Genomic DNA, 25,917 nt, shown 5'->3' with positions numbered 1-25,917 from the left:
TGTTGTTTGCTGGGTGTGTAAAAGTCGGATAACTTAGGAGCCTTCTCGATCGTCGCAATATAATAGTCTCTCATACCCTCATCAAGCTCTATAAAACTTTCGCCAGTTTGACGCTTAAGCTCTCGCTGCTCGTTATACCAATCGATCTTCGCTTGACGATCCCGCACCCACTGCTTGTACTTGTTCAATAGCTTTATCGTGCCTTTTACGCTCCTCTTCACCATGCCCACCGAGTTTACTGAAGAGGAAATTTGAACCGCTAAATGCCAACGCGTTAATCGCTGCACCTGCCACGAGTAAACCAATAGTTGCCATGTATGTTTATTTTAGTATTCCACACTGTGAAATCTGCCATCCAAAATATTCAGCTGCGCATCTTGCAATAGATAGACGTAGCACTTGATATCCCCAGTTCCATCCGCCTTCTTGGTCATATGTAAGGTGATCCCATCGCTAAGCCTTTGCAAGGGTCTGCCAGAACCATGGAGACTGTGATCTGGACTACTGTGGAAGTCGATAAACAGGGCGTAACGCTCAGCCATGAACTGACCGATGGTCACCTCCTACCGTGGCTACTAAAGAGTTCAACAATTTGCTCGAGATGATCTTTCGGGAGCATAGCATGTGAGTAGAGATCGTTAGGCTCACCTTCTACCGGGATTGCAATTTTCTCGATCTTGGGGTTGTAGAAGACCTCGTTAGCGCCAGCATAAGATTTCACTTTCCCGGGGTCTACGAATAGTAGTAAGACGCCCTTCAAACTCTTGGCAGGAATGTCGATCTGGAGATTATAGCTGGTATCAGCCTTTTTCATCGTTATAACCTTGCTGTGGAGTACACGCTCATAGGGTTGGGCGAGACGGCTGTATCGAGACATCACAGCGCTCGCGAGACCCTCATTGGTAACCTTGTCAAACTCGAAGCAGATGTTGGTGATCCTATACCCACTATCAGCGGCCTTAGCTTCCGTGCATCTTTGATGACTTGGTCATAGGGAGCAAAATGTATTACAAACTGGAGCCTATCGTGTAAGCCTGCTTTATAGAATGGCAGATCCCTCGTAAGCTCGAACATTTTACCGATAGGGAAGCAAAAGGTGTTGCTGTAAGCTGCCACGATCGCTTTTTCTTCATCATTCCCTACATGGTTGCTAGCTTTTACTTGTAGAGCTCTGATGGTACCATCATTGGGATTGATACCTTCTAGAATTAGGTTGTTCTCTCGATCAAACTTTGAGATCCACAGATCCCGATACACAGCGAGGACATTAAAATCGGTGATGTTCTGGATTTCATTCCCGTTGAGTGTTATACGAAGGTTCTGTACTAGGGCCTTCCCGATATTCGAAACGATCGTGCGTTTTGTATTGGTATCAGTAAGCTCCAGGTCAAAGAGAAGTTTGAGAGAGCTTGGGAAAATTACATCATTCCGACGCATGTTTGGTACATCCACGTACAAGTCTTCGTTTTGGTTGATTGTTGGGGACATGACTCACCTTGACACGCTTCTTCTTGCCTTTCATGGCCAGCATCGTTTTTAATTCCTTGTGAGGATCTAGCTTAGTTCCGTACATTTATTAATAGGTTGTAGAGGGTTGAATAAATGCCGATTAATCCAATATACGAAGGAGACTTTATGCCAGAGGAAGACATTTCAGACGAGCCTGAGGAGTTTAGTAGCGAGAGTGAGATCCTTCGACCCGAGGATATTTCCGGGTCTACCACCACGCCCGCAACACCTTCACGAGGTGGCCTCACTGACACCACCAATCTCACGGCAAGGCAGGAGCTACTAAGATCAAAAGTTGATAGCCTTTACGAATCCCTTAGTGGGGAGCTGGGAGAGTCAGTGCGAGACACTACAACAAGTTTAAGGTCGACGGAAACCAGCTTCTTTACGATGGTAAAGAGCTCACAAATCAGGATGGTACATTTAAAACCGTTGGCGTGATACGGAAGGTGTTGGGTGCAAAACGCCTATGGGCTATGGGCTTTACCCACTATACTACACCACACAAATGCAGTAAGAAGATGGTTCAGAAACTCCTTAACAAATTGGATAATGCCAATGACAAAGCTGATAACATCGAAATGTTGCCGCTAGTCGAGAACGTGCTCGATGATACGGAGAGCTAGGGTTAAACCGCGAGCTTCAAACGCTAAGGGGTAACCTGAGGCAATTGAAAGGCAAGATGGTCTTCTATGACAGTGAGATCGACAAAGCAGAAGCCAAGATGAAGAGGCTCGAAAGCAAGAAGACCACACCTGGAGCATCCGAGGAACAGCTAGCTATCTAGGACAGGGATATAGCCAAAGTCAAGGAAGACCTGGAACGACTACGTGATCAAAAAGAGGCTACGGCAAAAGCGCAAGGTTTACTATCATCCGATACTCAGAGTCAGCTGCTACACATCAAAGAGACATTGATGAAGATCACAGGGGATGATAAAACTTTGGCTGAAAAACTCAGGGTCCTGTTCAAAGATCAGGGTATTACTATAGCCAGTGTCGTCTCCGCTGTTGGTCTCCTGATTTCAACCATCGTGCTCGCCGTTACGAGAGGTGGAGGCATTGCTGGAGGAGGTAGTGCTGGAGGAAGTACAGGTGGGAAAGGTTTTGTGCGGAAACAGCTTGAAAGACTCGGGAGAATTTTGAAGTACCTAGCAGGCAAAGCAGGTGCTGCTTTACCAGGGATTATTGGCAGCATGGTCTCGTTCTTTTTCAGAGTTGCGACTAAGATTGTGGAATTTGCGGCAAAGCATTTATACATGGCCATGGCTGCCGCCGTGGGTATTGTTGTTGCGTATGTAGGTAACAGGGGGAGTAAGGGTAAATCGCACTGAGAGTCTAGTATGTTGTTCAACACATTAGACCTATTCCTTCATCCAGATGATAGCGAGGATGAGCCCCACTCCCACCGTTATTACAGTGGCCTTAGTTAGTAACCACCCCCTTTCCAGCGTTAATCTGCGGTTTACCATCAATCGAGAAGTACTCTTTGCTGATGAGGATTTTGTTCGTGAAATTCATAACATTCCCTATATGGAGTCTCATATCGGAAGGTATCATGTATACCCCATGAGCAACCAAGAAATCTACCTTGGACCGCGCGTACTTGAGCACATTCTGGAATCGCCTTCTTTCCTCACCCGTGTCACTAGATGGAAGGATCAGATCCTCAAAAGTCGTCAAGTAGAGGCGCTGCACATCGATCGAACTACCTTGATTGCCGATGATGTTGGACCTCGCATTAACTTGGCTTTGAAGTATCAAGTAAGCGTAAAATCTTATGATTTGGGAAAGCTTCTCTATACCTATACGATTAAGGCCTTGACTTTTCTCAATGATCCATCGACTCCATGAATCTTCATCGAAATAACTAGACCTGCTGCTGGGATAGTTTTTACGAATAGCTTGCCAGCTACTGAACAAGGTCTCGTTCCTCCACTCGCTCTCGCTGTCGCTTACCCCAATTTCACGTGCTAATTGCTGGAACTTTCTGCCTATTGAATGGGTTGTTGAGGCGTCGAAGCCTATCAAAACCCGGTAGAGACACTTCGAGATCTTGAAGGATTTTACGAATCTGGAAGTACACGTGAAAACGGTAAACGGAGCAAACCAGGGGTAAGGATGTGGTCAGATGTTGCATAGAAATACCACAAGCGTATTTTGCGCAGTAGGTAGCAAAATTGAGCTGAGTGGACCAGAGGCTGAAAGTGTGGCTTTGCCATGTATTCAACACCGCACCAGAGTGCAATTCGTAGTCAATGAAGATTTTGGGGAATTTTACCATGAACGAGGACCCTTTCGCATCAATAACGATGTCCTGCGTTGAAAGGTCATCTCCCTTGAGTCTCTCGAGATATCTCTTATGTGTAGGGGCATACTTTGCCTTTGGGTTATACGAGTAAATGCTCATGTTTCTTTAAAGAAACATGAGACAGCTGTATATCACAGATATAGAGAACCCTACGATATTTAAAGAATACCTAGGGCAGGACACGAGGATCGCTCTAAAATCTATTAGTATCCGCCCTAGGTGGGTGAACCTCTTCAATAAGAGCGAGATCAACATCCATAAGGCGGGGTCTAAGCCGACTGAAGTCGGGTATTTGGAAGTCTCCATCTTGATTGCGCCGGGTTTGTATAGAATAGTCAGCAGTCAAGCGGGAGAGAGGATCAAGCTCTTTGTACTCAGGAACGAAGTCTGTAGACTCCGTGTCAACGAGGGGTACAATGTGATAATCGATCAAGCACTGCAGGACATTATGGGACGGGCCTTCGATAACAAGGTAAAGTTTACCGAAGGCGACCATGACAGCATCTACAAGACTGACGTTCACCAGCGGCTGAGACTCGTATGCTCCCAGCTGGATCCGGATTATTCTATTTTAAATGGTGAGAAATCCAATATACTAGCCCTGCTTCCCATCAAAGAGCTAAACGCTTGGGGAGACATGCTATGGTGACATGGAGTATGGTGACATGGAGTTTCGACACTCCTGTATACCTCCCCCTTAAAGGTTCAACAGACAGATTAGAGTTCATACTCATCAACGAGTATCAAGACAATAAGAACCCTTTCGTTGGAATTAACATGCACTTGCTCATAGAATAAATGACAGACATTGCAAAGCTTTACCCGAGCTTACGTTCTGCACCTCCGGGGGGTACGTAGGACACTTCACAAGCCTACAGGCTCGGCAAAATGGATGAAGTGGAACAATACCTGCGAGCTGAGATTAAGGAGCGTGACAAACTTGCTAAAACGTTCAAAATGCATGATACGTGGGTTAGATACATGGATCACGGGTTACTAGCGGTAAGTGTGATATCTTCAGGCGTTGGCATTGGTAGCATGCTATCTGGGATCGGTGTACCATTAGCCGTGGCTATGGGTAGAATTACGATTGCCATAGGGTTGGGACAAGCTTGTCTGCGGAACGCTGGGAAGAGACTGGGCTCTAAGAGTAAGAAGCATGAAAACATCAGACTACTAACGGAGACCAAACTCAACTCTATCGTTGACAACGATAGATTTAAGTTTGTGGAGCTGTGGAGAATGGTGTGATTAGCGACCACGAGTTCACCCTAATCATGCAGGAGAAACAGAAGTACATGGTGCTGAAGGAGCAAGTCCGAAGAGGGTAAACAGGAGCTGATAAAAAACTTGCAGTCTGTACAATATGTTAGCGGTACTTAGAGGAGCCACCAGCTTATTCATAAATCTAGTGTTTTAAACAACACACTAGATTACATGCTACTCGATTTCGATCGATGATAAGACCACAGTCATATACGACACGTCGCTGCCTTTTCGGAGAGCTGTCTCATGTATTCTTCCAGATTCTTCTTCCAAGCGATCGTGACGCAAGGTTCACAATAAGGACCGTCTGTTTGTGTAGAAGCGTCCTTGTACTTTACCTTGGGGATGGCTTCGAGGAGTTCAGCCTTTTTCATAGTTGAGTAGTTACAGATCTTTAGTGATTTTGCTTCCTTTTTCAGTCCCTTAACATCGTTCATGTTTGTTTTTATGTGTTAGATCAACACACATCAAAACCTCTCACATCTAGTCTACTACGACGAAGGATTCGTCATCAGAGTCGGAATCGCTAAGGTAGCGGGAGCCATAAAACTCGACAACCTTATACTTACACTCCTCCAAGTAGGTTTGCATGTAGTAATTTGAACCTTGCCTGTAGATGCCAGATAGAGATACAGATATCGAATGACATGGTAAGAGAGCAGCCCTCATCGTAACACGAGGCACCATTAGAATAGAGCTTTTTAGGTGTTTTGATCAATAGAGGGGGTAACTTGTTGTCACTATTTTAATAGCCAATAACGAAGCGTTGTTGTTTGTGTAAATGTTTACATCTTCGATATTTAGTGGAGTATAAAAGTCTCTTAGGTTAACATTCTCATCACCAAATTTGAACATCCTTTTATTTTATGGAAACTAGAGTTCAACTAGGGTTTGGTATACGTACAGCTTTCACCATTATACGTAATGTACTTATGCCAGCAGTGCCAGCATAGCAGTTTACCTTTTATGAGGAATCTCCGTCCACAGGAGCATCTGTCGTAGGTGTCGAGTACCCGTTCACACTCATCACATTGTTCACTCATCGTTTATTTACTCCACAAGAGCTCAAGGTCTGCCTTTTCATCCTCCGAAAAACACCAGTCTATGACCCTATCGGGATGCCATGCAACCAGAGCTAGCTCATCCCTAATTCTATACTTCTCCGCTTTCCGCTGATGAAAGGCAGATCATTGTTACCCATGCACATTTCCCGGGTGACGAACCAGTCCGGAACAAACTTGAGTGCTCTGGGATATTCTTGAACCGCCATGTTACACATCTCCTGGGTCTTGAAATGATCCGGTACATCCCCGAGTGCCCAGGGATCCTCTGGAACCGCCAAAGCGCATTTTTCCTGGGTCTTAAAATGGCCTGGAACATCCTTGAGCATCATGGGATCCGCTTGAACTGCCATAGTACACATTTCCTGGGTCTTTAAATAATTAGGAACATACATGAGTGCCCAGGGATTTTCTTAAACCGCCACGTTACACATCTCCTGGGTCTTGAAATGATCCGGTACATCCTTGAGTGCTCTGGGATGTTCTTGAACCACTCGAGTACACATTTCCTGTGTCTTGAATTGATCCAGAACATCCTGTAGTATTATCAAGGAGCGCTCCTGCACTGCCCCATTACACATTTCTTGTGTCTTGAAATGGTCTGGAACATAGCGCAGCAGCTCGGCTTGTTCCCAAACTGCCATGACACACATTTCTGGGGTCTTTAAATGATCAGGAACATACATGATCATTCGCGGGAGATCCGTAACCACCTTGGCACACATTTCTGAGGTCTTTAAATAATTAGGAACATACATGAGTGCCCAGGGATCATCTTGAACCGCCATACGGCACATTTCCTGGGTCTTGAAACGGTCAGGAACATCCTTGAGCAGATGCGGGTACAGCCCAACAGCATCGGCACACATTTCCGGGGTCCTGAAGGGATTTTCATGATGTTGACTCATGTTTATTATTATATCCCGAGTTCAATTAGCAATCACAACCCTATGGACTTTCCCCTACTCAATTGCACATGCTCCGAATTTTGTTGATGTCAGCATTATTCCCGTTAGTGGCTATTGCGCACGCTCGAGAATGTTGGTATTCCCGAGATTGTCAGATTCGGGGAATTCGGGGTTTGAGGGAAAGTCCCTATATTGTGCAATGAAGCGTGACATTATTTCTAGAAAAGTTGCTCATTTGCTGTATGATGTGCGTGCGCGACTACACCAGAACCGCCTGCAAAGGTTACTGTCGGTGTAATCCTTCCACTCTTCATGGATTACAACGTACCAAATCGTTTTCCTTGCCGCCATGGCTTTAGAACACCGTCAACTACGTGCACAGGCCTTCAAAGTCTGCAATATGGCCTTTTGCCGCCTACTAAAGGCCTTTTACGTAAATCACGTGCTTCCACGCGTTGGCACAGGTTTCCTTCGGTATTGTTCCTCCACTCCCACTGGACTATGCTGTCCCAAGTCGTTATCCCTGCCGCTATGGCTTTAGAATACCATCAACTACGTTCACAGGCCTTTAAAGTCGGCAATATGGCCTTTTGCCGCCTACTAAAGGCCTTTTACGTAAATCACGTGCTTCCACGCGTCGGCACAGGTTTTCTTCGGTATTGTCCCTCCACTCTCACTGGACTATGCTGTCCCAAGTCGTTATCCCTGGCGCTATGGCTTTAGAATACCATCAAGTACGTGCACAAGTCTCTAATGTCTGTAATATGGTATTTTGCTGCTTAATAAAAGCCTTGCATGTAAAGCAAGTGTTTCCACGCGCCCGCACAGTTTACCATCGGTCTATTCCTTCCACTCTCAACGGATCACAACATCGTAAGTCATTTTCCTTGCCGCCATGGCTGTAGAACGCCGTCAAATACGTGCACAGGCTTCTAAAAGCTGCAATATGGCCTTTTTTCGGCAACTAAAATCCTTATACGTAAATTACGCGCTATCACGCATCTGAACAGGTTACCATCGGTCTAGACCTTCCAATCTCAACGGATTACAACACCCCAAACCGTTTTCCATGGCGCCATGACTTTAGAACACTGTGTACTACGTGCACAGTCCTTTAAAGGCCGTAATATGGCCTTTGCTGGCTGATAAAGGTCATGCACGTAAATCACGTGCTTCCACACGACGGCGCAGGTTAACATCGGTCTAAACGTTCCACTCTCAATGTATCACAACGTCCCAAGTTGTTTTCCTTGGCGCCATGGCTTTAGAACATCGTCAACAACGCTTCCTAATACATGCCTTAGACGGAAGTAACGTGCTTCCACGCACCTGCACAGGTTACCATCGGTCTAGTCTTTCCGCTCTCAATGAATTACAACGTACTAATTTGTCTTCCTTGGCCCCATGGCTTTAGAACACCGTCCACTACATGCACAGGCCTCTAAATGCCTCTAAATATGGCCATTTCCTTCCTATTAAAGGCCTTACACGTAAATGACATGCTTTCACGCGCCTCCATAGGTTACCATCGGTCTAGTCCTTCCACTGTCAATTGACTGCAACGTGCCAAGTCGTTTTTTAAGGCGTCATGGCTGTAGAACACCGTCAACTACACGTACAAGCTTCTAAAGTGTCTAATATGGCCATTTGCTGCCCAATAAAGGCCTTATACGTAAATCACGTGTCTCCACGCACCTGCACATGTTACCGTCGGCGTAGTCTTTCCACTCTCAACGGATTACAACATCCCAAGTCGTTTTCCATGACGCCATGACTTTAGAACACCGTCAACTACGTGCAGAGTCTTCTGAACGCTCTACTATGGCCTTTTGCTGCATAATAAAGGCCTTACTCGTAAATCACGTGCTTCCACGTGGCCGCTCAGGTTATCATCGGTCTAGTCCTTCTACTCGCAATAGACTATGACGTCGCAAGTCTTAGTCCTTGGCGCCATGGCTTAAGAACATTGTCAACTACCTGTACAGGCCTCTGAAAACTGTAATATGGCCTTTTGCACCTGGTTCCACGTGCCAGCGCCGGTTACCATTGGTTCATTCCTTCCAGCCGTAAGGGACTACGAAGTTACAATTCGTTTTCCTTTGCGCAATGGCGTTTGAGAACCGTCTACTACGTGCACAGGACTCTAAAGGCTCTATTATGGCCTTTTGCCGCCTAATAAAGGCCTTACACCTAAATCGGGTGGTTCCACGTGCTTTTGCAGGTTACAATCGATCTAGTTTTTCCACATTCAATGGACTACTACGTCCTAAGTGGCTTTCCCTGGCCCCATGGTATTATAACACAGTCAACTACATGTGCGCACCTCTAAACAATGTAATGACTTCTGACTGCCTAATATGGACCTTACACGTAAATCACGTGCTTCCATGTGCCTGCGCTGGTTACCACCAGTCTAGTCTTTCCACTCTCAATGGACTACGACGTCCCATGTCGTTTTCTTTGACGCCATGGTCTTATAACACAGTCAACTAAATGCACATGCCTCTCAACGCTGTAATATAACAGCGTTAGAACATGGTTAGCGGTGTTCTGGCCTGGTGTTAAGGAAACTGACTTGGGACGTTTTGGTCGAATGAGGCTGGATGGACTAGACCGATAACCGCCTGTCTGGGCGAGGAACACGTCGTCATTTGCGTCTATGGCCGTTATTAGGCTCTAAAAGCCCGTATTATAGTCTTTGAAGGAAAGTGCACGTAGTTAGAGGCATTCTAAAAGGCCTGGAACCACGTGGTTTACGTGTATGGTTCTGGGACGGCTCTAAAATGCCACATAACAGTCTTTGAAAGCCTGCGCACGTAGTTCGCTGGGTTCTAAAGACCTGGTGGCAAGTAAAACTACTTACGACGTCGTATTCCATTGAAATTTGAAAGACTAAATCGATGGCCAACTGTTTGCCAGCCTGGAACCACGTGGTTTACTTATATGGTACTTAGAAGGCTCTAAAATGCCATATAACAGGGTTTGAAAGCCTGGGCACGTAGTTAGCGGTGTTCTTAAGGCTTGGTGCTAGGGAAAACAAATTGAGACGTCGCAGTCCAGTGATTCTGGAAGGAGTAGACTGATGGCCACATGTCTGGCTGCCGGATGCCTCGTGATTTACGTCTATGGCCTTATTGGGCTATAAGAGGCCATATTACAGTCTTTGAGGGCCTGTGCACGTAGTTAGTAGAGTTTTAAATACCTAATGCTAAGGAAAACGACTTGGGATATAGCAGTCCATTATGAACGGATGACCACCTGTCTGGACACCTGCAACTACGTGGTTTACGTGTATGGTTCTTATAAGGCTCAAAAGACCATATTACAGCCTTTAAAGTCCTGTGCACGTAGCCTGTCATGTGTTCTAGTTGTCGTATTCAGAAAGTACGGACGGCATTGGATATAATTAATAATCGGCATATATATATATAACTTGGAAAACAACGAATTCCGAATTTCATGTTTGTGAAGCTTAATGTGTTTGTTGATTAATTCAAATATATGTTGGCCAAAGTGGATGCCAGTCTAAGCCAATCTTACCATCAAAACATCTTATTTTGTACGGTTAAATTTACAAAGATACTTTAGCTGATCTAAACTATACAGCAAACCTGCCATTAAGAAACGCATATGACAACAAGAGCGAAAACCGCGATATCACTTGTTTGGGGATGCCTAGAACAGGAGTAAATCCTCACAGAATTAACCAACCTTGTTTTTTGTCGAGCAGTCAACCAACTCTATATTAGAGCAACCTTACGTGGATTAATTTTTGCGTCCCGATCCCGCAAATTTTTTGACTTGTCGTGAAAATTAATCCACGCGAATTTTTTTGAATCTCGTCATTCGCGAAAATTAATCCACGCGAAATTTTCAAATTTCATCATGCCCGAATTTTTTAATAAAAAAGTAATCGGCATGCTTATGATATGTAACTTAAAGGTATTTTTTAAGACAAAATCTGCTTTATAATTTTATTAGTGCTACAGACGCGAAATTCAATGTTTTTTTCCTTTGTGAAAAAAATTCTAATGTTCGTTGGTTTCACTGGAGTTTCCGTAATGCAATTCTTTTTGTCCTAATTGGTGGCATTGGCTGTATTTTCCTCCTCCTTTAGTTCAACATATAGTTGGGCTGATATCTTGTATGTTATTTCCGAGACGCCTTGTACCATTGGTGACCTTCTATAATGGCTACATGTAAGCTGAAGTTGTTCCTCTCGACCAATGATATGTTTCGGAGTCCTGGAAAATTCCGCGGTAGATGGCCAACAACCTATTTCTGTTTACCTCGAATACTTTAATTGCGAAAGGTTCAAACACATTTTCAGTATCGTGAGAACAATTAAGATGTTGGCCCTCGTTTGGTTTCCACACTTTTTTTTCCGTATCCATGAAAACCTCTTAGCACTAGTAAACTCGAACAATTCACAAACTGCCATTGCGAAAAAAAGAAAAATGTGAGTGTTCTAATAAAAAACACATCATCACACTCCTGAAATTTTCAAAAATAAAAAATAAATCCAGGGGAATTTTTTCAAGGTCGGTATCCGCGAAAATAAGTCCACCAGAAAATAAATCCACGTAAGGTAATAATTTTACATCCACAAACAATGATTTTAAAATTAAACATAAAAAAAAAACAAATTACATTAACAAACATGTGTCAATTGCAACAAAATTTTTTTATTTCAAGCACATGATTTTTCCCCAGTGTCGCATGGGTGCTAGTTTATGAAACAAACTACCATGTACCGACGAAGAAAGATTGCGTTTGTAAAAAAAGTGGTAATAACATCAATAACATTCTTCTTGATGAAGAAGAAGAAACAAAAAAGACAAACAAGACGCTCTAATTGGAGAAGACCATAGTTGCTTTACCGACAAATTGATGGAAGTTACCATAATATGTTTAAAGAGCTAACAGAAGAAGATTCAGAAGGTTTTAAAGGTTATTCGAGAATGGAAGTTAATCATTTTGATGAGTTGGCTCACCTTCTTACCTCGATCTTACAAAACAAGATACCTACATGAGAGAATGTACAAAGCCTGAAGAAACGTGCTGTATCGCATTAAGATATATTGCAAGCAGTGAATTATTCAGATCTTTTTCTTATTCTGATACCAATTTCGGGTTAGTGAGATAAAACACTAGTGAAACAAACATAACAATGCTTTTGACATATTTAAGAAATAAACTGTTTAGACGCCCATTTTCACCGGAACCAGCAAAGTTTTAAAGTTATCAGAATTGTTGCAATTACTCTTCATAATTGGTTACGGAAGGATTCTACATACAGAAAGATTAATGTTCGTAGGGATTTAGTTGATAATAAAGATGCCTACCGAATCACGGTACTCTTTGTCCTTAAATAAAGCGGGGAACGCTACTCATGATGCGAAAGCAAGAAGGGAAGAGTTCAGAGAATATTTTTACAATAAAGGATGTGTGCCGTGGCAGTTGCGTTGTGCGAGACTATTATATTTTATTATCCGTTTATTTACTTTTCTTTGTGTTTGTAAATTACAGCATAAAAAAGAGCTTTTTAAGAAAATAAAGATACAAGAATGTAACGTAGAAGACAAAAAACGTGTCTTAATTTAAATGTCTAGGAATCGTCAGAACATGTTGACGCTGGTGAAAAAGGATAAACTGTGCATTTTGATTTGCTGAAGCATTGTTGTTAATCACGTTAAAAAAATGTTAAGAAGCAGCCAATGATTTCAAAAAAACTTTGAACCATCTTTTCCTTCCTTTTCCCTAGGTTGTTTGCAAATTATGCCATTCACGTTTGATATCGTCTTTTGAAAACCTTCCATCAAACTGATCAACCAATTTTTCAAGCAGTGAATCTCGCAAATTACGATCTCTATAATCAGTGCGCTGGTGGTTCCTAAGGGGTGGGTTTGAATTGAGAAATTTCTGTAAATTTTCCATCAAAAAGTTGGACCAAATCTTCTTTAACTACAGAATTCTCTTCTTCATTCGGAAAGTTTCTTTTTAAAAACCAGAGTGCTTTGTGATCTTTATAAAAATTGATACGGTTCGATTTTCTTCATCAGAAAGCTTTTGCTTTGGTTACACGTTTTGTCTGTCCGCCATCTTGCTTTTGATGCTTTGTTATAAAATGTTTTGGTTTGTTTTGATTTGTATAAACGAATTTTATTGGTTAAAAACAAAAATGTACACGAGAGGCTTTTACTTTCGAAATATGTTTCTACTTTCGAAACATGAAAATCCTGTTGTTGAAACAAACAAAAAATAAAATCGATTTGATTTTTTTTTTGTTTCAGCAACAAACATTTTTATGAAAAAATGTTGCAAATTCTAGTAATTTAATAAGGGAGGCGGGGGCACACCGAAATATTATCATGGGCTTGCAAAATATCGTATTTTTGTTTCAATGGCATGACAAATTGTTTCCGTGTCCCCGAAGATTAAGTGTGATATATTGAATTAGGACATCGGAGAAATTTTATTTTTGTTCGAAAATATTAAATATTTTCGTCATCATTTTCGTGACGGAAGGACGCATTACCATTGCGAAAATTTGTTTCATTAAAGTAGTATTTTCAAATGTAATAAAAAGACAAGTTACTAGTTTAGCATACAAAAGATAAATAGCTACAGTGTAAAATAAATAAAATAAATTGAAATGATCCCACATTATCTCATTAAAAACAACAGCAATGTTTTGTTTTAAAAAAACATGTTCGAAATGTACGGTTTAAGAAGTTTCCACAAAAGTACAAACTCCCGCACTAATATGTGCTCTTCCTGCTGCGCTCATGCAGCAAAAATTTATAAAATACAATAAAAGCTTGACAGCGTATAAAAAATCTTTAAAAATAAGCTACATTTAATTTTTAAGCACAAAATGTCATTTTAATAATCCCGATGAAATGAAACGTACGGCTGTTAAGGATATGGTAGAAAATATAAACATATTCAAAATATATAAATATATGAAAAAATATACAGCAAAAAAAACAAACGAAACAAACAAACAAAAATACAGAACCGAATTTCTTTTACGTTAGAAAAAATTGCTAAAACTAAATTTTTGGCGTATTCAAATTTTTTGGGCAGCTTGAATAGATTCACGGGTATAAATTAACTCGATGGTAATTTTTGCAAAAATCTCGCCCCTGTGAAATTTAACACCAATAAGGCCTTTAAAAAAATTAAAAATAACTCCGCACGGCTGCTGAATAAAAGTTCATGATAACAGTGTTGATTTTGACTGGCTTGGTCTGCTCCATAATAAATGAATTTACATGTTACAGCCATCATAAAAAATAAGTCTAAAAACAAAGACTAACATTTTTTTGATATTAAACATATTCGCATAAAAACGGAAAAATTTCACCTAAAATTTTGCAAAACGACTACACACACTAGACCCAAAATATATAAGTCTGCTAAAATACAAGTTTTGTTTACATCTTCGTGAGTGCTAAATTATTTATAATTAAGTACTTTTACACATTTAAACAGGTGGCTAAATTAAAAAACAATGGAATATATTTCTCCTTATTGTGAAGGTCACAGGTCAATACGCTCAAAATAATAAATCAAAAAAAGTTAAAGATCACAATAGCAAAAAATGTTGAACAACATGTGAAAAATGTGAATATAACTAGCTACTGAACGTACTTAACAAATTTATATGTGAGTAGAGATAAAGAAAGTAAAGATACATTCGTTAATAAAGATGAAGCCACCATATTGCGCGTTCGATTTGTTGTTCAATGTTTCCGGTCTGTATATTTATTTAAATTTGGCGCCATCTCATCATAACAAACTTTATCGTTCGAAGTTCGTTGTTTGTTGTGAAAAAGAGACTTTAAACATGAGAAAAAAATTGTTGTTGGTCATTACAGATATTTTTTAAGTTCAAAGAAGTTTAAACGAATGTTATAAAATGCTGTTACTACTATAGTACGTAAGATATTTTTAGTTATCTAAGTCAAAGACCTTATTTTTAAAGTGTACTGGTCAGTACATATAAAACCTACTTATTTTTACTCCATAGAGCTATGAAAATTCTGTAAAATAATGTTAGAACGATATATAGATACTTAGTTATAAAATATATTTATTTATTTGTTATCAAAGTAGTTATCTTAGTAGATTTTAGGATTTGGAAATCTATAATTTTTTTTCTCTAGCTTAAAATTTATTTTCTGGCATAATAATTTTATGTTCGCCTCTCGTTTAAACCATTTATTGACAAAAAAGAAAAGAAAAACGCAACTACTACGCAATTCACATTTCAGTGAATCGAATATTCTATACATAAAGGATGAGAAAAGGTATAATAAGGTGGATACATCGAGCGGACAAAAATTTTCAGCTGACTTTTCATGAGTAGCACAAATCCAGGAAAACACAGTTTTCTCCGAATTTTATTGTCTTGGACAATTCCTCACCTTTCTTTGGAGGTAAAAGATACCTGCAAAGCTTCTTTCGGTCGTGCCACTGGCAAAGTTTTGTAGACATGTTCATCTCCACCGACAATACTCCAGTCAAAATTTTTTAACAAATAGGACGACACGTGCTAAAAGAAATAAACGTTGATGAAGTAAAATTTTGTGCAACTAAAGGAAGTTATTCAAAGCCATTAGTAATTTCAAATTCTTTTGATACAGCGCCTTATTATTATTATTATAATTATAATTATAATTATTATTATTATTATTATTATTATTCAAACTTTTATACAGGGCATTTCCATCAACATACATATGTTGCTGTAAATGGGGGCCGGTAAAAAAAGCCTCTGTATCTCTGTCAAACCTAATATCGAGGTTTTTTAGCCCAAGTTGTTTCAAACTGTTTAAAATAGTTTAAGCGTACTTACTTTCAATATACTTTCGATAAAATGAACTCCAACGCAACTTCGAGTGCCAGCCCCAAACGTCCATACCAAATTTTTTTTCGTTTTTTCCCTGAAATAATAAAATAATTAATGCAAACAAGAAGCAAAGAGCCAGAAACATAAATAATTTTTGCACGAACTATTATTTACGGCGGGCAAACAAAAAACTTTCGATCCACCTCAACAGTAACATAAGATAATTATGTATGTGAGCAGACATAAATACATCGATTACTCAGCACAAATTATCTGTGCAAATTGATCACTTAACGAAACTATCTCCACAAATTGATCACTTAACAAAACATAGCTGCAAGAATTCATCACTAAGCAAAACCTATTGCACAAATTAATCACTTAACAAAACTTACCTGCACAAAGTGATCCCATAGAAAACTGTGCAAATTGAGCACTAAGGAAAACTTATCTGCAAACTGATCACTTAGAAAAAGCTAACTGTGCGAATTGAACACTTCCGCAAAACCCATGTTTATAAATTGATTAATTAGCAAAACATATCTTTGCAAATTGATTACTTAACAAAACCTATCTCCAAAAATTGATAACTTTGCAAAATCTATTTGTTGATCACTTAACAAAATCTCCGAAATTTGAGCACTTAACAAAACTTATCTGCAACAATTAATCACTTAGTAAAACCTATCTGTGCAAAATGTTCACAAAGAAAACGTTAACGGGGCAAATTGAGCACTTAGCAAAACTTAATTTTGCAAAGTCACTCAGCAAAACCTATCTGCACAAATTGATAACTTAGAAAACGCTAACAGTGAAAATTGATTAAGCACTTAGTTAACCATATCTGTGCAAAATCTTCACATAGAAAACGCTTAGTGTTCAAATTGACGACTTAGCATAACCTATCTGCGCAAATTGATCACTTGACAAAACCTATCTGCACAAATTAATCACTTAGCAAAATCTATCTGTGCCAATTATTCACTCAGCAAATCGTATCTTTGCAAATTGATCACTTGACCAAACCTACAAAATCTGCAAAAACATGGTGACCACAGAAAGTTAAAAGGTAAATTCCAGAACATTCCAGGATTTTGCAGGACAAAATTGTTTTATATTCCAGGACAATTCCGAGATAAATTGCTAACCTTAAAAATCACAGGCCTAATAAAACCTTTAGAGAAACAAGCAATTTTTTAAGATGAATGCAATGCAACCTAGAAATATTGTGCTACCAACAGAAGCCAAATATAATACAGCATTTTACAAACCTCGTTTTAAATTAACCCTTTCACACTCGTGACCTGCGGATCAGATTCTGTGAATCCCTGGTGTGCAGGCCTTAAAGTTTGCCCAAATATTTCCGAATGAGGTAAGTCATTTTCCTATTTGAAAAATATATTTGATTTCATGCTAGAATCCGATCATAAGATTTAGTCTTAGACAGAGAAGTAGTGATCAATGCCGAAGTGACTTAGAGTGAGAATGCAAAGAGGATAAAGGAGAAGTACCAGTGCCTTCAGAGTGTATGAAGCCTCTTCAACAGTTCATGGGGATATAAAAGATCATGTGACCCCCTCAAGGATGACAATTTGAAAAATAAAAACACTGAGAGAATCAGTTATTTTTCACACAAAAGAAGCCACCTTATAATAGATTTCTTTCAGTAGTTTTACCTTGATTAAGTAAAGTCAAAAATAGACATGTTTGTTCTGGGAATTGTAGCCGATTTATTCTTAGAAATGAGTGAAGTGTTATAGCTTCTTCATTTTTTAAATATGCGTGAATTTTAAGTATATAAACAACAATGATTACAACACTGCTGCAAATTCCGTGCTTAGCTCTCGTTCATTCCGTGCTTAGCTCTCGTTGAGGTCGGACGTATCTAAAACGCTCCGGTCTTGGCGCGCTAAGTCGAAGAAAGAAAAAAGAAGACTAAAGCTTGAAGAGCTCCTGCTTTGACAGCTAAGTCCTTTTTGATTTATTATATACTGTACTGCCTTCTTTACTTCATTTATATCTTTTCATTTCTTTAATTTGTTGTTTTGTAAGTTTTTTAAATTATTGTTTTTGTTAATAAATTGTTTTTATCCCAGTCAGTTTTTTATCCATCTATCATCTAATATGGTAGCTTTGCTGTGTTGTGGGTTCCTACTGCTCCTTCTGTGTAACATCGTAAGGAAATGGGCTTGCCTCAGATCCTTCAAACATAGTTTTGGAAGAGCACATAACCGTAGAATGATCTCTCTACGACTTAAAAATAACTTTACTCAGGTAGGAAACCCCACATTTACGCTAAAACTGATTTTTGTGTTCGTTGTATTTTTGAGCAATACAAAACCTTCGTTCAAAAGTAGCTCACCCAACAACAACGAAATGAGTCGACTAGATAGGAGTTTCTTTTCTATCTCTTCACTTGATGCCTGCAATAGAGTTTCTGAAAGCCAGCTCACTCTCCAATTAAAATTAATGGCTTTATCAAAACTTAAGCCAAGCAGGCACAAGTATTTCTATTTTTTAATCCTCTTGTCAGGGGACATCTGCCTCAACCCAGGTCCTGTTAAGTATCCCTGTTCTTCATGCTTAAAACCTGTGGCAAAAACACACAAAGCACTTTCTTGTGACAAGTGTGGATTATGGGCTCATAAAAAATGTGAGCGTATTTCTGATAAAAAATATCAACAATTTATGAAGACTCCTGAAGATAAACTGTTTTTCGTTTGCAGTCCCTGTCTTTCTCGTAATTTGCCCTTTGCTAATGAGGAGTCATTTGGTGACGAAATTCCGGACAACATCAATATTACTATTGATGAAAACTTTGATTTTGAGGCAATCAGAAATGGGAAGGGCTTAAAAATGGCCCATCTCAACATTAATGGTCTGTCATCCAAACTAGACTATGTTAAACTTCTGCTACATCAAACAAAACTTGATGTATTCTCCATCTGTGAAACCAAAATTGATGACACCATCACTGACAATGACGTTAAAATTGATGGCTATGTTTGTTATAGGAATGATCGGAATAGACGAGGTGGGGGTGTTCTAATTTTTGTTAATGAAAACTTGGATAGCCACCTTTTGAAACACCTTTACTTCGAAAATGTTGAATCACTATGGGTGAAAGTGTGCCTGAAAAAAACTAAACCTATTTACGTGTGTGGGGTTTACAGGCCACCTGGAGGTAGTGATTTGCAGAGTACCGAAAACCTGTGTACTCATTTTAAACAGTGTTTTAACAAGCTCCCAGAAGAGAAAGAAGTTTTTATCTTGGGAGATTTTAACTGTAACATGCTTTCAAAATATGCTCTTTCCTCCAAAATAAAGGAATTATGCTCCACTCTTTTCCTAAAACAACATATTACGGAGCCAACTCGTGTTACTGAAAATAGTAGCACTCTTATAGACTTGATACTTTCTAACAGTTCTTGTATTTCTAAAACTGGTGTCATGGATTTAGGCATCAGTGATCACAATTTAGTTTATGTGATCAGAAAATTCAAAAGGCCAAAATTTGAACCTAAAACATGCAAGGTTCGTAGCTACAAGAACTTCACTGAAGAGGCTTTTCTGAAGGACCTCAGGAATTTAGACTGGTCATATTTTAATAATTATGATGACCTTGATAAAGCATGTGAGAAACTGAATAAAAATGTTAAAACAGTGGCTGACAAACATGCCCCTTTCAAAACACATAGATTTTCTGGCCGTGTTGAGGCATGGGTCACTGATGAATTAATAATAGCCATCAAAGAAAGAGACTTCTTGAATCGGAAAGCATCAAAAACAAAATCCATCATAGACTGGGAAGCTTTCAAACAAAAAAGGAACCAGGTAATAGGTCTCAAAAATCGACTCAAAAACGAGTACTATAATGACGTTTTGCAGGACTCTCAAAAACGGCCAAAACAACTTTGGAAAACCCTAAAAAAACTGGTTCCTGATAAGTCAGGCAATACTACCTCGATAAAACGAGTAGTCCAAAACGATGGTACAGAAACTTCTCACCCAAAAGAAATTTCCAACACATTCAATTCATTTTTTGTCAGTGTTGGTGCCAAACTAGCCTCTAAATTTTCTTCTGACACTACTAATGTTAATCCACCTGTTAGCGGACACGATTTTCGGTGGGCTCGTATTGAGACCAAAAGTGTCGAAAAAATAATTAGATCACTAAAACTTAATAAAGCTACAGGCTTGGACGGAATTGGTTCACGACTGCTAAAAGCAGGTTCGTCAGTTTTAAGTATTTATTTATCAAGTCTTTTCAACAAATCTTTATTTACTGGTTATGTACCTAAATGTTGGAAGACTAAAAGGGTCTCGCCTATTTTTAAAAGTGGCAATAAAACAGATCCTACTAATTATCGGCCTATCTCCATTTTGCCAATTCCTATGAAAATTTTTGAAAAGTTAGTGCATGAGCAAATGTCTCATTTTATTTCTGAGCACAACTTCCTGAATGACAGACAGTCCGGATTTCGAAAACTCTTTTCCACAGAAACTGCAGTAGTCGATGTCTCTGATTTTATTCTTACTGAGCTCGACCAACATAACTTTGTTTGTGCTGTGCTCATTGACCTTAAAAAAGCTTTTGACACTGTTGATCATAAAATTTTGTTAAAAAAACTATGGTGTTTTGGCATCAGAGATGCTGCCTTTGACTGGTTCGAGTCCTACTTAACGGACCGAATGCAGCTGACTCTTGTAAACGACACAGGATCAGATCTGCTTCATGAAGACGCTTTTGGGGTGCCGCAGGGATCTGTGTTGGGGCCCCTGCTCTTTCTTTTGTATATTGATGACTTAAAATCTGTCATCAATTCAAACTACCACCATCTATATGCGGATGATACAATAATTATTTCGTCTCATAAAAACTTGGATACCCTTGTCTCCCAGGTCGAGTTAGAACTTTCGCAAGTCGACCTCTGGCTGAATAATAACAAAATGACTATTAATACGGACAAAACTGAAACAATCTTTTTCGGCAACCACAGCCAGTTAAAAAAAGTTGAGAACAAAACTATCAACTATATGGGTATTCCTTTGAAGAGGAGCGAAAAAGTTAAATATCTTGGGGTAACATTTGATCAAAAAATGCAATGGGAAAAGCACATTAATGACATAAATAGAAAAATACTAATTAAATATTCTAAAATTAGAACCATTGCATCCTGTTTAACACCTCACACCAAAAAACTTTTAATTAATGCACTTGTCATGCCATATTTCAACTACTGCTCCTCGGCATGGGCTTGTGCCACCCAAGGTAGATTGGGAAAACTAGAAAAACGATTAAAATGTGTCCGTACCTTTCTTGGGAAAGAGAGGGAATATTCAATGAATAATTTACTCATCAAAAACGATGCCATATTAGTTTTCAAAGCCATGAATCACATTGCTCCTGATTACATGCGCTCAAAATTCCTTTTGACAAAAAACTGTCATAATCATCAAACAAGAGGAGCTTCAAAAAACAGGTTCACACTTCCCTTGGTCAACACGGAATTTGGCAAAAAAGCCTTCCCATTTAGAGCTGCAAAAGTGTGGAATAATCTTCCAGACCAAGTGACCTGTGATGGAAGTCTGCTTTCGTTTAAGACTTCCATCTCTAATGTATTTGGCAAATTCTAATGGAGATCACTTTTGAATTTTTTAATTTTTGTTTTTTATTCTTTTTCTTTTCAATTTTCACAGATTATAAATGTTACTATGTTTGATTGAGCTGAGGCAGTCTAAGGTTTATCATTTTTTTGTTTCTTTTTTGTTCTAGTGGCCCCCAGTGGAAACAATCCACTAACTATAGGTTTTTGTGATTTTCTGGGCTAGCCACTTTAAATATTTATTATTATTATTATTATTATTAGCTGGACTAACTTTAACTTACCTAGATATGTGAATTTTTCACTAATGTGCCCACTACAATATTTTTAGTTTAGGTCTTGTAAACAAACTTATTTGACCATATTGATTGGTTTAGAATAAACATATTATGCAACAAAACGTCACAGTAGGTGGCTACACAATGCAAACTTCATTTCTGGGATCTTTCATTTATATCAACAAAATTTGAATATTAATTTTCTGAGAAATGTTTGGACTAAAATAAAAAAAAAATAAAAAAATATTTTTCTTTTCTCAATAAGCAAAGCTAACATAATGTAGTTCTAGAAGCTTCCTAAAAGATAACAAATCGATCTCTAAGAACCTTAGAGTCTTAACGATCGTTATGACATTTTATTTTTTTTCATGGGAAGCCCATGAAAAATAATAAAAATGATGCTCAATGATGTAGAATAAAAAGGTTTAAGAAACATCTACCTATTAACTACTACTTGCAAACATTTTTCTTAACATGATTACTTTCCAAGACAATTCCAGGACATCTTTATTTTCCAGGAACTTCCAAGACAAGTGGATTTTTCCAGGAATATCCAGGACCGTGGTCACCATGAAAAATTGATTGCTTAGCAAAATCTATCTGCGCAAATTCATCACTTAGCAAAACTTATCTGCACATATTAATCACTTAGAAAACGTTAACTGTGCAAATTGAGCACAAAGGAAAACCTATCTGTGCAAACTGATCACTTAAGAAAAACTAACTGTGCATATTGATCACTAAGAAAAACTTATCTCTATGAATTGATTACTTAGCTTACAAATTGATTACAAATTGATCACTTAGCAAAACTTATCTGTACAAATTAATCACTTAGAAAAGTTAACTGTGTAAATTGAGCACTAAGGAAAACCTATCTGTGCGAACTGATCACTTAAGAAAAGCTAACTGTGCATATTGATCACTAAGAAAAACTTATCTCTATGAATTGATTACTTAGAAAAACGTGTCTTTGCAAATTGATCACTTAGCAAAACTTATCTGCACAAATTAATCACTTAGAAAACGTTAACTGTGTAAATTGAGCACTAAGGAAAACCTATCTGTGCGAACTGATCACTTAGAAAAAGCTAACTGTGCAAATTGATCACGTAGCAAAACCTTGCTCAGGTACGTTTTGCTAAGTGATAAATTTGCGCAGATAGGTTTTGCTCAGTGATCAATATCCGCAAATAATTCGTACTGAGTAAATGATGTAGTAAATGCACAGTTAATTGATATCACTATTTAATTTTAATTTTTTTGCAGGCAGATAGGCGCCACAGTAATATTTTAAACTTTCAATTTAAAAAACGAACTAAATGAAAACAAAAAATAAAATATAAATTTGGGAATCTTACTCTTCCTGCCATCGTTCAGGAATAAATTGATCAGCTTGGTGAAATATATCGTGGTCTCTGTTTCCAAATCGTATAATGTAGGCAATGCTAAAGTTCTTAGGAATCTTAAATCCATCTATTATCACTTCCTATAAAACATTTTAAGGAACATAACTATAAAATCAGCTCTATATGAAAAATATATATAAAAAAAAGAAAAATCTCTCTTTAAACTTCTAAACAATCTTTGTAATATCTGAAACTCGAAAATAAGGTGGACAATTTTTTATGTTGATTTTAATGATAACTTTCCCTCTGGAAAGGAAGACATCGCAATTCGTTACCTCTTTGGAAACTCTCATGCCACCATATAACGGCGGCCACAAACGTTGAACCTCCAACAATACATCATCTAAAAACTTGTCACTCGATAAAGACCGCTCTCTCAACTCTTCCTATAAAAAGGAAAGGTAATAAATTAAATATTTAACGATTAGTTAAAAAAAATTGCAAACATCTAAAAACATTTATACACCTTGAAATCGCCAGCTGTTTCCAGAACGAATGAAGTTAAAAGGGAACTAAATGCCTTAGGTATGATAGCTGATATGAATAGCAGGACATGTGTCGCAGCATCGTGACTGCTTTCGAAATTTGCTTCGCTTACACACTGAAGAAATCTACAAAAAATATTTAAAACATTATTTTTCTGAATATTAGCCCGCCAGCTCTTTCAATGACAATATTTGTTTAACACGTATTTGTGAGTGAAGCAAGCAGACTTATATAGCATAGTTGAGAAGTTGGGTAAATATCCCATGTTACACTGTTGATGGTCACACTGTTTTCTCATAGCACCCGTGTCAGGGAGTTTTTTTATTGCACTCGGTTTCCTCAAGCACACAAAAATTGTGTTTAAATATGCTTTTTAGGCTAGCTACTAATTTAACGCAAGAAACAGCAAATAAATCTACCTTCCTTTATTGTTGTTACTTTCAAGTTTCTTTATAATCAGTTGGATCAGGTACTCCTACAGACAGTAAGTAAATTCAGTTATATTGACCGATGTTACGAGGCATAACGTTCTTGTGATCAAAATTTTTTAGAATTGTTAGGATAAAAGCAAATAAATAAATACGATATTGATTTTAATTAATCCAAGACAAACATATTCCATAAAACCTATTCCTGCAGTCTGACGATGTTTTTACAGGTGTCAAAAGGTTAATTTGGCAACCACGATTTACGCATGCAAGTTTTATTTTTTTATTTTTCAATTCATTTTATAAAGCCCCTAAGTGGTGTAAAAGTGATAAATATATTAAAAAAACATTGCTTCGTTGCAGGAGGTAACCTATAGCAAGTATAGCAGGATTCCTTGAAAATACCAAACGATGAGAAAGGCTTCGTCGTACCATATTAAATTTACTGTGTGGTCTGCCATTATGTTTGCGGTTTTAATCCGCACCTCAACCTGGTATCAGACTATCTTTTCACTGTGGGCTATCTTTTCTCTGTAAAGGCTGTAAAACCAGGGGTCATTTTCTATTTAGAATCTTTAGGATTTTTTTTGCTCAAAAATGGGATAAAAGGAGGGTTAATTGGATTCTTGTTTTTAGGTGAGAGAAAAAAGCTAAAAGTAAAATAAAAAAAGTCTAACTGTTATGTGGTATAAAATCATCAGAAAACAACACCTTCTAAATTAAAATCAATTTCCTCTGCACTGTCTACACCATCGCTAGTAACCGGCATGTAATCTGTTTCATCCACTGGCAATGATCGCTTCGCAGTGGTCAATCTGTGTGGCACGCAAACAGAATTTGCCCCGTCAATAATGTTGTTGCGATCCTGATCTGACCACAGTTTGTCAATGCATTTAATTTTTATAATATCACAAATCGTTTTTTGCAACATTCAAAGCCTACCATCATTCATTATCATTGTCAAAATGCTGAAACGTCTTTCCACAGTTGAATTAGATGTAAAATATAAACATAAAACTATTGAATGCCGTAATATAAGAAACTATGAACAAGATGAATTTAGATGCATGTGACTGGAATAAAGTTTATAATTCAACTAATTTAATCTTGCATCGAAAACCATGTCCGTGGGTAACTGGCAATATTAAACGTAAAATGGACCAGGGATCAACTGATATTTCGAGTCTTGTTTGTGGCATCACAACTAGCGACACATCAAAGGTCCGCAACGGTAAATTTTACGAAAGTTGTATGGAAAAAGCCAACAAACATTTAGAAGGCGATGATAACGAGGACGATCCTGTTATTTGGAGCTTTATTATGTAATGATGCTAGCATGATAAAAAAGGGGTGACTGAACTGTTAGACGAAAATTTGTTAATTTCAATTTTCCAATGCGCACTAAATTAGAGGAGAATCGAAAATTCTTTAAAACTTGTCCGCATTAATAAATAGGGGAGAAAATTGTTCAATTTTCGAAACATATGCCATCCGCACTAATTAGAGGGCGCACTAAATTAGAGGTTTTACGATATCGAAAATAAAAAAAAAGCAGATCCAAAAAAGAATCTCGTGCTTTAGTGGTTTAGTCACTTTCTCATCTATTGTTAACTCGCTAAAAAGATCGATGTTGTTGCGTAACTTTGCCTGGACATGTCACTTCACAATAAAAAATCGCACTACTTAACGTTTCAACTTACAAAAAGTATCTACTGAGACTGTAGTAAAACTCATGAAGTCCTTAAAACGGAAGAAGGCTGTTGGTATCAATCAAATTCCTAGCTTTATTTCAAAAGACT

General features: G+C 38.4%; 1 protein-coding gene across 1 annotated transcript in view; it reads right to left on the bottom strand.

Annotated features, from left to right (window-relative positions):
• Positions 1 to 15,314: 15,314 nt before the first annotated feature.
• The window catches only part of LOC130645022 (putative cytochrome P450 120), a 36,258-nt gene continuing 25,655 nt past the window's right edge, over positions 15,315 to 25,917 (bottom strand). Inside the window, exons 7-12 of the mRNA XM_057450861.1 lie at positions 24,110 to 24,165; positions 23,671 to 23,815; positions 23,480 to 23,590; positions 23,157 to 23,284; positions 15,918 to 16,005; positions 15,315 to 15,614 (exon numbers count right to left, since the gene is read on the bottom strand). Coding sequence (XP_057306844.1) covers positions 15,483 to 15,614; positions 15,918 to 16,005; positions 23,157 to 23,284; positions 23,480 to 23,590; positions 23,671 to 23,815; positions 24,110 to 24,165 — 660 coding nt within the window. The 3' untranslated portion in view covers positions 15,315 to 15,482. The remainder of the gene's footprint in view (positions 15,615 to 15,917; positions 16,006 to 23,156; positions 23,285 to 23,479; positions 23,591 to 23,670; positions 23,816 to 24,109; positions 24,166 to 25,917) is intronic.

Source organism: Hydractinia symbiolongicarpus, chromosome 5 (assembly GCF_029227915.1).
Source record: "Hydractinia symbiolongicarpus strain clone_291-10 chromosome 5, HSymV2.1, whole genome shotgun sequence".
Lineage (NCBI taxonomy): Eukaryota > Metazoa > Cnidaria > Hydrozoa > Anthoathecata > Hydractiniidae > Hydractinia > Hydractinia symbiolongicarpus.
This window is presented reverse-complemented; position numbering and strand designations above follow the sequence as displayed.